The sequence below is a fragment of the Drosophila hydei genome, unplaced genomic scaffold (assembly GCF_003285905.1).
Source record: "Drosophila hydei strain 15085-1641.00,03,60 unplaced genomic scaffold, DhydRS2 tig00008122-arrow-pilon, whole genome shotgun sequence".
In the NCBI taxonomy this organism is placed as follows: domain Eukaryota; kingdom Metazoa; phylum Arthropoda; class Insecta; order Diptera; family Drosophilidae; genus Drosophila; species Drosophila hydei.
In genome coordinates this window covers 3,913,325-3,925,511 of record NW_022045833.1, presented here as the reverse complement: position 1 = coordinate 3,925,511, position 12,187 = coordinate 3,913,325, and the positions used below count along the sequence as shown (strand labels likewise).

Genomic DNA, 12,187 nt, shown 5'->3' with positions numbered 1-12,187 from the left:
CTTAATTAAACTTAATATTATATTGTAAACCAAGCTGCAAGAAACGTATCTAAGTTAAAAAAAAACAACAAAAATCTGCTTGGCATATGAAATACAATAACAATTATATTAAATACACACACACACACATACATTATAATAAAAGCAAAATATTGCAAGATCAATTGACAACCAATGCCCAACGCTTATTATCTATAAAACCTTTCAGATAATTGTTTGAGCAATACTTGTGTTAAGTGTCTCGATAAGATGTCGTGAAATCACATTATCTTTGATAATACCCCACTCGAATCCAAGTATATTCATATACAACTATATAAATATAAATTATCATCTTCGATTGTGCGACGCCTATCAACCAGAGCAAAGCGGTGACAGATATCCCCTATAGATTAGCATATCATATAATAAAATATGATTACGCGCTATATTTATTCACGCATATTTAATATGCATAAGCTAAAGCCATAGCTCACTTTATTGCTCTCTCCCTCTCACTCTCTCTCTCTCCTGCTCTCGCTCTCTCTCTCTCTCTCGCTCTCTCTCCCTCTGTGAGTTACTCTAACAATAACAATGTTATTTTGTAGAGTTGTTGACATCTTGGGACTATCTCGTGATAATACCAGCATTGCCACTCGGCGGATGATAAGCCGAACAAGTTAGAATTAACGTGAAAGTGTCGCATAGATACGACTTGACTAGGAGATACTCTAATAAGCGGTGATATCCAAATTCATTACAGAAATCATAGTAAATTTGAAATCTGCAATATTTACGATATTCAAGCTACGCTTTAAAAACCAAATCAAATTATCGATTTTTATCGATAATCAGGAACTGGGATGAATAATCGAAAAGAAAGACTTACACTGCGTATAGTATACACGAGTACCCATTTCCAATTTGTAGTCTCCAGCTTTTGTGGTTTATAGTCATGGCGTCCTGATCAAGAATATATATACTTTATGTCTCGCAGACAGAAGTTATGAGACGAGCTCCAATTCTTTGACCAGCAGTCGACTAGAAGTAAATATTAACTAGTTTTCAACATTTAACAAACTAATCTCGTTGTTATTGTTAATTAGAGAAATCCACACATTTACGAATTGTTAACCAATATACCCGATAACAGCCCGCAGGTGTTTTACTCACATATATTAAACGACTTTCGGGCTGGTACTGGTTTTAGTCTTGACGCGGCATTTGAACAGTTAATATGAATTCAGTAGGCTCTCGGCACGACTGATGTTTCGCCAACTGATTTAGCCGTCAATTTGTATGCATATGTCAGTGTACATACATACAAATACAGTTATATATATAGTTAAAATTTAGCTCGAGCTAACTACCAGTGAAAAGCAACAGGCGCATAACAAGGCCAAGGTTTATTTATATAATTTACGCGAAACGCGTTTGCCGCTCCGCAAAAAAATAACATCAACAAAAAAATCAGATAATAATAAAAAGGTGATTTACCTCAATCAAGAAATTAATTATACATAAAATACTTTCATGACTACAAAGACTGTTCAAAGATATGTAAACACACGTGTCGACCAGCTGTTACTACTCCCTTTTTAACACATTATTCTACCCTGAAATGGGAATGCTGAAGTGAAGTTCGTCTGTGAAGTGATGAGGGGAGGTTGGTTCGAGTCCTGGTGTCTTTAATTCAACTCGTTTTCTATTTTTGGACCAACAGTGGCCAAAATAGTCATAAGCTATGGAATATGCATATCGTATATACAAATCGTAAATCGAACATGCTTCAACGCACCTCCTAGTCAGGCACTCCCGACTAGCGCTTTGTTATTGTTGTAGCGGCAAGTTTTAAGTGCATATGAAATATGACCTATTCGAATGAGTTATGGGTAGCGCATTTGACACAAACTTGAAGGGTTAATTAACTTCTGAACTTATGCATTGCAATTTCAATTTGAGTTTATAATCAGAGACGTTTAATTTTATAGCTAGCGAAATTCATCCGAAATCTGATTACACTATCGACAGCTGGACTCTAACGGTTGTTTTTAATACCCTGCACGTATTGCAAGTGGTTATGCAGGGTATAATAGTTTGATGAAAAAGCATATAACAGACGGACGGCGAAGGATATATATATTTCTGACTCAGTAGAGCTAGTCTTTAGATCCAGTTTCGTTTTTTAGGAATGTATGGAACTCCCATAAGCGACTTGCACGCGAGGATCAAATTAGTTTCAAATGATCGATAAGTTTTTCCATCTCAATGTAATTCATTATCGAACTTCAGTTATTGCGTCTCGTATGGCCTCACAGCTAGAGACTCCAAATTTTTACTAACTTATGGTAATTATGGAGTATGTAGATCATATGCTGAAATTTTCATTGAAATCCCTAAAGTAAATCAAAAGTGTTGTCAAGCCAATGTAATGAATCTATTTTAAAGTGCTTAAAAACAATTGATATTGCGATTTAATCGTGTGCGAATGGCCAGTCGCTGGTTTAATTTCGAGGTTTCCACTCAGCACGCAAGCAATTTGATGGCGACGATGGTAATAGGAGATATGTGTAGCCGAGGCGTCGAAGGTTCTTTTTTCGTACTCTCAACTCATTGAAATGGCAAATATAAAAATATGTAACTGGCAGGAGGCGTTTCGTTATCTCGTTATCGATTAGAAATGAACAAAATGCAGTTAGTAAATTGTATCTCGTATGGCTTACAATCTAGGGTATGCATATTTTGTATTTAGTTTTATATATATTTTATAGAATTACGATTTTTGTTGAGTGCATTTCTATCTATTCGAAGAATCGCAACTGCAAGTGAAATGCGTTCGATTCAGTCAGCTGCTACCTTATTTTACGTTTGCCACAAAACAGGAAAGCAGTGAAGTTTCGGTATTGGTAGAGGCGGTACGTGTCGCCGGTCCCTATTTTATTTATTTTAAAAACTTGGCATAGATTCAAGCAATGCTGAATATTTGAAAACCCACATGGGGTGGACTTTCAGAGTATCTTGTAGTCGGGCACCTCCGACAAGAGCTCAACTTACTTTTATGTACGATTCTGAAAGTTTATGTTCGTTGATACTGATTAATAACAATGTTCTTAGCCAATTTATGGTATCAATTGCTGATTTAATTCTGATTTGCGATACGTCAAAAAAAAAGGAAACATTTACGGCCTTTACCTTAGGGTAGAAGTCAGAAAACCCAACGAGTTTGACAGTTACTTGACCAATCACTTTAAAAATTGCGATCCACGTGCTGTCTGGGTTTATGGCGACCCCCCGTTATCGGCAATATAAATGTGGTGGTAAATTCACTGGACTTGGCTTAAATGATACTAATCGTAATTTCCTACTTCGATAGCTGATTAGGAGTATATGTTGCTCTAAGTACTGTGGCACGCTCTTCAAAATTAATGTTATCAATATATGTTATATAATCTTAGATGAGCGATAAAAATTCAATGGCGGCCACCAACAATGCGTATGAAGTAGATCATGTATGTATATAATTCGCAGAGTTGCAATGACTGTAAGACTCACCTCCATATTTCCCTTGTAGACTGACCGAGCTATAGCAAATCCAGAATTTAATAAGGTAAGCCGAAATGGTGCAATAGCTTCTGGATAAGTTTATCTGTCTCACGCACCTATTTTCAGACTGATTATCAACTTGATTATACCCATGATCACGAACACAATGCTAACAGCAACGAAGTGCAAGAGAACAAAAAAATTAAAATTTGGATTAAAAGAGGACTTCATTTGATACTACAAATTGCCATCGTCGGCTATTTCGCATATGCCACGTATCATTATCACGATCTGAGTAAGTAGAAAACATGAATAGAAGGAAAGACCTTAAGATAAAGTGAAGCATCTGAACCTGGCAATATCTGCAAAAACTCTTATACTATCACTAACTATACAAGCCATAGATGCGACGCGAACAAATAGGAATGCGGAAATTATTTGTGCCGAAAAAGTTCGTTCTAGATGTCTTATCTATGTGCTGTATGGTTCGTGATATATACAGAAATACATAATCATACATAAGTGTCTATATACCTATATATGTATAACGATTCTAATCATTATATTTCGATTAAGTCGAAAACTCGAATGGAATAAATGAAAGTCATCGCATGGCGCACAAAGTATGTTAACTTAATTTTTCTAGCCCTAACTTGACTTATATTCATTAGGACTAAGTGAAATACCTGAGCTAAAAGATTAGTAGCGATATCTGCGTATATACTAACACAATACATAGACGGGACCTACGCAAAAACGAATACAGAAATATTTTCTGTTTCTGTTCGTTCTAGAAATCCCATACATATTCACATAACATATATATAAACATATATATATATATAATATATATTTTTGCAGATACGTATGCTTGCAATTACGATGGCACACTGCCGTTATGTGGCATACGCTTTTGCACCGGCTATGGCATGCTCTTATTATTATTGGGCTTCATATACTTGGCCCTGTTTTACTACCTGATATTCAAGCCGAAGCTTGGATTGTTTTTGCATAAGAACTACTTGCAGCCAGCAGCTGTCAAATGGCACGATTTTCTCAGAACACGGTGAGCTGTCTTTAACTAAATATTTGATATTTGATACTTGATATTTGATATTTGATATCTGATATCAGTTTTATATGTACCATATCTTTATATCTTTCGCCCCATACAGCGTCGTTTCCATAGCGTGCATTGCAATATTGCTCCTACTGCTAGCCATATATTTGGTGTTTGAGACAAAAGACAATCCTCAGAAGCTGGTCTCCTTAGTGGCGCCCTGTTTCTTCATACTCTGCGGCTATGTCTTCTCCACGAAACGCAGCGCCATCAAATGGCGCATTGTAATTACCGGAATCACCTGTCAGTTTCTGTTGGGCATCATTTGCATACGCTGGGAGGTGGGCCGGCAAATCTTTGAGTGCTTGGGCAATAAGGTGTCAACCTTTTTGGACTATGCTAAAGATGGTGCCCGATTCGTGTTTGGCGACTTTCTCGTCGAAGCCGATGTGTTCGCCTTTGCCATATTGCCAGTGATATTCTTCTTCAGCTTCTTCATTTCGGTGCTGTACTATTTGGGAGCTATGCAGTGGATAGTGATCAAGCTGGGCTGGATACTCCAGCAAATAATGGGCACAACTGTGTGCGAAAGCGTGACAGCTGCTGCCAACATCTTTCTGGGCATGTCCGAGAGTCCGCTCTTGATTAGGCCCTACATCAGTAAGCTGACCGAAAGCGAAATCCACACCATTATGGTGTCCGGCTTTGCCACCGTCTCCGGCACCGTGCTGGCTGCATATTTATCCTTTGGCGCATCTGCGGCACATTTGATCACATCCTCTGTAATGGCAGCGCCAGCCGCGTTGGCCATCTCCAAGCTGTACATGCCCGAAACGGAAGAGAGCCAAACGTCTAGCGATACCATTCAGCTAGAGAAATCGTAAGTTTGTTATAAATATTTAGGATCTACTGTCAACTTATTCTTCTTCTTATATAGCGAGAGTGCCTCCCTGCTGGATGCCGCTTCCAGTGGCGCCTCCAATGCCGTGCCCATTATCCTGGGCATCATTGCCAATATTGTGGCCTTTGTCGCGTTTATTGCCTTCCTGAACGGTCTGGTCAGCTGGCTGGGCTTTCTTGTTGGGCACGAAGAGGTGGACTTTGAATGGATTTTCTCCAAGATCTTCATACCGCTGGCCTGGGCCATGGGCGTTCCCAAGGACGATTGTGATAATATAGCCAAAGTGGTGGCCACCAAGACCATTATCAATGAATTTGTCGCCTACGAGCGTTTGGGCGCACTAATCAGGGCCAACGAAATTTCAGTGAGTGCATATAGTATGCATATTAGTTAGGGTCCAATAACGAGATCTCTTTCTTGTTACAGAGTCGCAGCGCAGGCATTGCTACCTTTGCCATCTGTGGCTTTGCTAATCCCAGCTCTCTGGGCATTCTCGTTGGCTCCTTGAGTGCAATGGCACCAAATCGTCGTGGCACAATCGCAGCGGTAGCTATACGTGCCTTTATTGTGGGCAGCATTGTCTGCTTCATATCAGCCAGTTTTGCAGGTGAGAGCGCAGTAAATGTTAATCTACTTAAAGCTGGTTTTAATGCTGTTTCGCTGCTTTACAGGCATCGTCATACCGGATGAGGATGAGAATACAGTTTACAATAAAGTGATGGCGAAATTGGGACAACAAAACGTGACAACGGTCTAGCATTAGTTAATACATATATATTTATAAATTCATTCAACTAGCATTTGTTACATTGCCTAACTCAATTTTGTTAATATTTTCACCTGAATAGCTTCAATTTGAAATGAAAGACATTAATTAATTATTGTATATGTTAAATGGATTTTAATTTACGAATGCAAATTCAATTTGCGAAACGAATATACCCTGAACCCATTGAAAATGGGAATACTACCAAGAAGTCAAGTCTAACTGAAAGGGATTTCCATTTGAAGTCAATCAAGTGAGCTATCGGACATAACTAACTAGGCATTAAATGAATATCCAGACATATTCATAAGATGAGATCATTGAATTTGACGTTTCAACAAAATATTTTGTAAATTTTTAAAAATACTACTTAACTGCTGTAGGTCGGTAGCATCTAATTCAGCGGAGCAGACGCTTAACTGCTCTGCATTCTGCTCAAGCTGTCCCAGAATATACTTTGGCTCATACTCGGCACGTTTGCGCTTCAGACTTGCCTGTTTGCAACGATGCGTTTGGTTACTTTGATATGCGAGCTTAGCGTAGCTAATTTGCAGATTGGATGTGTTGACTTTAGGAAGAGGAAGCGTTGGCTGTAGGGTCTCTAAAAGTGCACGCACCTCTGTGTCAGGTGCATACTGTTCTGCTAGAGACTTAAGCTGCGCGTTTTCGCTGCTCCTGCACTCATGCAGAAATCTTTGCACGTGCCAACATGTATTGGCAGCAGATTTTGGCGGCATTGCAGCTTGTAAGATGCGCAGTTTTGTAGCTGAGCTAGCTTTAAGGGCCAGCTTAAAGTAGGTATTATTCAAGCGTTGATAGGTGCCCTTAAGTAATAGGTCCTTGATGCTAGGTGGCAATTTCAGCAGCCAATCTGACGATGAGACCGAAAGCAGCTCCATTAGTGCCAACTGTAAATAAAAGTTATTAATTTATAATCATTTCGTTTACGGTAAGTCACTCACAATTTCATAATACTGTTCAATATCGTTTGGTGGACTGTGAAGTAAACGTTGCAATTGCAACAGCCACAGATGCTGTTCTTGCTCTGTTTTGGTGGATACACAGTTTATATAACGATAGTTATGTAAATTGAATACAGGTGGATCATGATTTTTGTTTAAATTATGAAAATACTTTAGCATACGCTGTACATGCAATTGACTTAGATTTTGCGAGAACATGGCATATGAATTATTGCACTTAATCCAATATTTTGTAATTTTTGTTAGAGCGTTTTTACTCCAGCCCGGTTGTAGCTCTTCCAGGCTGCAAATATAAGTTAAGCTTATAAAAACATCAAAATTATATAGGTATATAGCTGCCTAACCGATAGCTCAGCATCAGCACATCTGCGCAGATTTGAGACCTTATGATATCCTCTTCAAACAATCCAGCGCAAAAGTAATTGAAAAGTTGTGCAGAGCAGGCTACATGGAGTAGACTACCAAAGGTTTCCAGAATACGTTTATAACGCGCAGCATTACAAAAATTGCCAGCATCTAGAATTAAAAATGAATTGATCTGAAAACTATTAAAATTTAAACTAATTCTCTTACCTCTGCACAAATATTCAAAAATCTTTAGTAAAGTCTGATAAGTAAGCTGATTAAGCTCCGCATGATCTATAATGCAAACATTTACATAATCCAAGCAAAGCTCATCATAATTCTCATTGGATTGTGCCGGCTCAGTTAGACAAGTAATTAGATGCTAAAAATTAACACCAATTAATAAAATAATCTAGTTAAGGCAAAGTTTATAGCTTGCCTTTTGAAAATCTTCAAGCTGATAGAGAAGCTCATGAATTTGCATAACATATGGATGCATGTATTTGGCAATAAGCAAGGCAATTTCAGAGTCTGTATCAAGGTTTGGTTTACTGTAAGAAATGAAAGTTAACCTCAGGTTTATGTTGAATAATCTTATATATAACTTACCTTTCACCTCCACTTAAAAGCAACATAAGGGCTTCCAAAACACTTTTATCCATATGCTTAACTCTAGTGTTTAATAATTTGTGTAACATTATTAAATAAACTTGAGCAACTTTCATGTGTTCTTCAGTACCTGTTGAGTGCTGTATAATAGAATATAGATTAATATAGTTGTGCTATATAGATTTATAGATGATGCTTACCTGTTCATAAACTGTTTCTAGTTCATTGAGCACTGTGTCACAGAGATGCAGCACCGTCTCCTGCAGCCAATCAGGCATGGCTTTATCTTCATTCTGGCTGGACTCGAGGCAGTTGTAGTGTGTGCATATGTTCGTCATTGTTTTACTGGTTTTTACAAACGCATTCAGATGTGTTAACTTAAGACTAAGAAAGTCTGCAATCTCGACCATCTGTCGGAGTACTATGAAAGTGTATAATATTTTATTATTCATATCAAAATATATATACTAGAGTGTACATACGTGGTGTAATGCGAGCATGAACTCGAGTGGAAGAGTTTGTAATCTCTTGCAGCATATTTAATACATTTAAATGCAGCTCTATAGCCTTTGATTCATGCTCTTTAAGCGCATCGACATGGCTCTCATTACTGCAAATTATAGTTATATACATATACAGTTTTAAACATATACACATAGTATTCATATTGTCAAACCTCATTTGCAGGCAGCTATAGACGATTGCCAGAAGAAAAAATGCTGTTGTATGCACCAGACGCTCGCCAGTTGTCAGTAGCTTAACCTTTGCCCACTCAGCAAAATCCAAAGCATCAGTTAATAGCATAATAAAATCAGAGCAGGCAGCCTTATTCTCAGGTGTCACTTCGCCCTTCTATAAACAGGCAAACAGGATTAGCTGCAGTTCATCCAACTATCACACATCACTTACCAAACGCAGCAGCCACTCATACAAAGACTTAAAAGCCTCTATGCAGCATTCAGCCTCATTTATATAGCCTCTGAGAAGTTTTCTTAACCATAAACTTAATACTTCCACAGTTTTAGCACTCAGATTCTCGACACTTTTCTGGCAAATTTTCAATGCAGATTTTATTGACACGCACGTAGAAATGTCGTTGCTATCAAAACATTGCAGCTCATCAAATGTTATGCTGACTTGCACTTCTGCTTCTTGTTCCATATCTACAGTATTTTGCATTTTTAATATTAATTTTTATTAATAAAAATTCACACAATATAAATAATTTCACAAATGGGCGCGAATGTCATGTGAATCGATTGGTGACATTTATCAACTGAGTGTCATCGATAATTTCGCTAAATGCGTTAACAGCTGTAAGATCAATTTAGCGTTACGTGATGTTGGTTGCTAATGTTAAAAATATATCGACGAGCCGCCACTAAGTGCTCGACACATTTGGTGTTGCTACCTACGGTCACACAGCTACAACCATTTCTTTTCCTCAGCACAGCCGCTTGAATAAAGTTGTCTTTTCAACTCTGCTCGAATTAAAGCATTTTAAATGGTAAGTAAATTTATTGCTTTTGTTTAACAAAGCACGTGCCTTTTTTTAATATGATGTTTATATATACCGCCCCAGTCTGAAAAGACGTGTTGATTGGTTTTCAATGCTGATAAAAATTATGCACGTGCTTTGTGCCCGCTTAATTTTAAATATCAATGAATTAACTTAATGCATTATCTTTATTTATTATAGATCGTGTGCAAGGGAAATAACGTAGCACTGGCTGCTGCTTGGAAAAATAAAACAAAAAATTTCTCAAATTTTACTGAATTGCTATGAACAACCTATCGCACGTGTTGCTGCGATAAGTTAGGTTAGTTCCTCCGGGTATCTCTGCTTATAAATATTTCTAAATGATGAATAATTATACCGCCCCAGTCGGAATTATAATGAAGATTGGATTTTGTTACTGATATAACTATAGAAATATGTATTTTTTATATGTTCGTAACTGTACTAATAATATCTATGTATATTTTCAGAATGCAGTATCCACGTGTTGAATACTTGGATGGTTTCCTATATTGCTCATTATGGTAAGTTACGATCTTTTGAGAAATATAGTTTTCATAAACTCTGTGATGAACACCTTATTTTAACAGTTATCCCTGTCATAAAAAAATTGATGATACGTTAAGCTGATATAAATTATAGAAAAATTTTGATTTTAGTTATTTTCAAGTTAATGTAACTAATAGAATTTGTTGTATTATTTTAGATTTTGAGCTGGCGCACAGACTGATCCTAATCTAGAGTATCTTCTAAGATGTATCATTCATAGGTAAGTTTATTTCTTGATCATAAGTTATAGATTTGCTTTTTAAAAGAATAGATTTATAGGGTAGCCAGAAAAATGTTTGTTAATTTAAATATATATATTTATATTTTTTGTTGTTTTTTAACATGATGTTCTATATACCGCCCCAGTCGGAAAGATAATGTCGACTCGGTTTATACTGATATATTAATAGAACTTTAATCTTATCTATGCCTAACAAACAAGTACTAATTACTGATTCTCTATTGCAGGCTGGACTATGCTATAGATCAGCAAGAAGAATAATAATCGACTCAAGGTAGGTTTTGGTTTAATTATAGATATGTGTAATCTTAACTGATGATATAGATGTAGACAAGCATATAACTGAATTATTTATGTTGCTATACACACTCGACTGAACTTATCGAAATATATATTCTTATATACTTTATTCTTATTTTTACTAAAATATATATATATATAATCTTTTACAGGTCAAACTGAACGAAGAGAATAAATTTCAATTGCAGCAATGCAGCATAAAGGCTTCATAGAGGTTAGTTGTTTATCTCCATTCTCTATTTGAATATAGATTTGAATTTTCTATGATGAACACCTTATTTAAGCCAAACAGTTATCCCTGTCATAAGAATAATTGATGATAAAATAAGCTGATTAAAATATAAAAACAAATTTGCTATCAATAGAGACTACAAAATATATATTAACCAGAATTTATTTCATTTTGCAGTTTCCTTAATCTACGATAAGACGATTCCTGAGTCTGAATAAACAATTAATTCAAAAGGTAATTTTAAAAAATGTTTGTTTAAATTTAAGTCATGTTTTTTGGTTTTGATGATGTTTTTCATACCGCCCCAGTCGGAGTTAATAATGTCGATTGGTTTTTCTTCACTGATAAATACAAAAACATGAATTAAATCTTGTTTGTTTTTGAATTGAATTTAAGCAATTTTGTACTAATGATTTTCTTTTTTGTAGTGAACGTCCGTCTTCAAGCTGGAATTTTGGAATGTTACTAAACCTTCTCTAATATACCAAATAAGTAAGTTAGTTGCTCATATATTTTCTTGATTTATCTAAAAAAAACAGCTGATGAACAAACCCTGACAAGCATATAACAGAATCTTCTATGTAGACTACACAAGTCTGATATAAACCAATCAAAGCTAATCATATATAATATATATAACGATATGCTGATAAACTTCTTTATTTTTTACAGATGTACACCTGTGGATTACCTTGAATGAAATTCTAAAATATTGTACAAACCAAAACTTGAATAAAACTACATGAAATGTATTTATTATAACGTGATATAATTTATTTTGCATTTCATATTATAGACATTTACTCTTTGTTTTTCTAGGGTTACTTTTAACGCTACAAATCTTTGTATTTGGGTTCTTTGTTATATATATATATATATATATATATATATATAAGAATAATTCTTGTAAATGTTTTGAATTCAATATGTTTTCTTTGTTTTTGGTATTTGTAAATTCATACTCATACGCATACACATATGTACTATATATGATATATCCATATCATACTATATATATATATATTGTTAATACCTTCTAAAGACCCTGCACAACAACCGAAAGTCAAATCAAAAAACATATATGCCTTCGATATAGACTTATAGAGAAGCACACACTGAAACATTTGATTGATACAAATATAGTTTCTTCTATATATAGA

General features: G+C 35.8%; 2 protein-coding genes, 1 long non-coding RNA gene and 1 other non-coding gene across 6 annotated transcripts in view; 3 read left to right on the top strand and 1 right to left on the bottom strand.

The window, feature by feature from the left end:
* LOC111597730 (putative sodium-coupled neutral amino acid transporter 11) overlaps window positions 1-9,365 on the bottom strand; it is a 49,077-nt gene extending 39,712 nt beyond the window's left edge. The window contains exons 1-10 of the mRNA XM_023312572.2: window positions 9,096-9,365; window positions 8,863-9,038; window positions 8,669-8,796; window positions 8,387-8,607; window positions 8,187-8,326; window positions 8,017-8,128; window positions 7,806-7,959; window positions 7,577-7,748; window positions 7,212-7,515; window positions 6,625-7,157 (exon numbers count right to left, since the gene is read on the bottom strand). Of these exons, the coding sequence (XP_023168340.2) occupies window positions 6,625-7,157; window positions 7,212-7,515; window positions 7,577-7,748; window positions 7,806-7,959; window positions 8,017-8,128; window positions 8,187-8,326; window positions 8,387-8,607; window positions 8,669-8,796; window positions 8,863-9,038; window positions 9,096-9,365 (2,210 nt within the window). The remainder of the gene's footprint in view (window positions 1-6,624; window positions 7,158-7,211; window positions 7,516-7,576; window positions 7,749-7,805; window positions 7,960-8,016; window positions 8,129-8,186; window positions 8,327-8,386; window positions 8,608-8,668; window positions 8,797-8,862; window positions 9,039-9,095) is intronic.
* On the top strand, window positions 1,401-6,351 carry LOC111597733 (solute carrier family 28 member 3). 3 transcript variants are annotated; one of them, XM_023312578.2, is made up of 9 exons: window positions 1,401-1,467; window positions 3,435-3,488; window positions 3,551-3,586; window positions 3,649-3,817; window positions 4,384-4,588; window positions 4,698-5,462; window positions 5,520-5,847; window positions 5,910-6,090; window positions 6,155-6,351. In XM_023312578.2, exons 2-9 carry the CDS (start codon window positions 3,435-3,437, stop codon window positions 6,238-6,240), a joined length of 1,824 nt encoding a protein of 607 aa, XP_023168346.1. In that variant the 5' UTR covers window positions 1,401-1,467; the 3' UTR covers window positions 6,241-6,351. The 3 variants fall into 3 exon arrangements, with proteins under 3 accessions (XP_023168346.1, XP_023168348.1, XP_023168349.1); XM_023312580.2 differs by lacking the exon at window positions 1,401-1,467 and adding an exon at window positions 1,573-1,645; XM_023312581.2 differs by lacking the exon at window positions 1,401-1,467 and adding an exon at window positions 3,016-3,039.
* Window positions 9,366-9,618: 253 nt separating the features above from the next.
* Window positions 9,619-11,787, top strand: LOC111597736. Its single transcript, XR_002751346.2, has 9 exons — window positions 9,619-9,693; window positions 9,886-10,006; window positions 10,176-10,229; window positions 10,412-10,474; window positions 10,723-10,769; window positions 10,948-11,009; window positions 11,205-11,261; window positions 11,456-11,519; window positions 11,700-11,787. It is a non-coding gene; the product is annotated as an uncharacterized LOC111597736 (long non-coding RNA).
* Window positions 11,052-11,135, top strand: LOC111597738. Its single transcript, XR_002751347.1, has one exon. It is a non-coding gene; the product is annotated as a small nucleolar RNA R38 (small nucleolar RNA).
* Window positions 11,788-12,187: the final 400 nt, after the last annotated feature.

What these genes read in the sequence shown, in the direction of transcription:
- LOC111597733 (XM_023312578.2), top strand. Translation starts at nt 3,435, where the DNA reads ATGAGCGATAAAAATTCAATGGCGGCCACCAACAATGCGTATGAAGTA. An exon ending in ATGCGTATGAAGTAGATCAT is followed by an intron (nt 3,489 to 3,550) that starts GTATGTATATAA and finishes TTTCCCTTGTAG; the next exon opens with ACTGACCGAGCTATAGCAAA. An exon ending in GTATCATTATCACGATCTGA is followed by an intron (nt 3,818 to 4,383) that starts GTAAGTAGAAAA and finishes ATATTTTTGCAG; the next exon opens with ATACGTATGCTTGCAATTAC.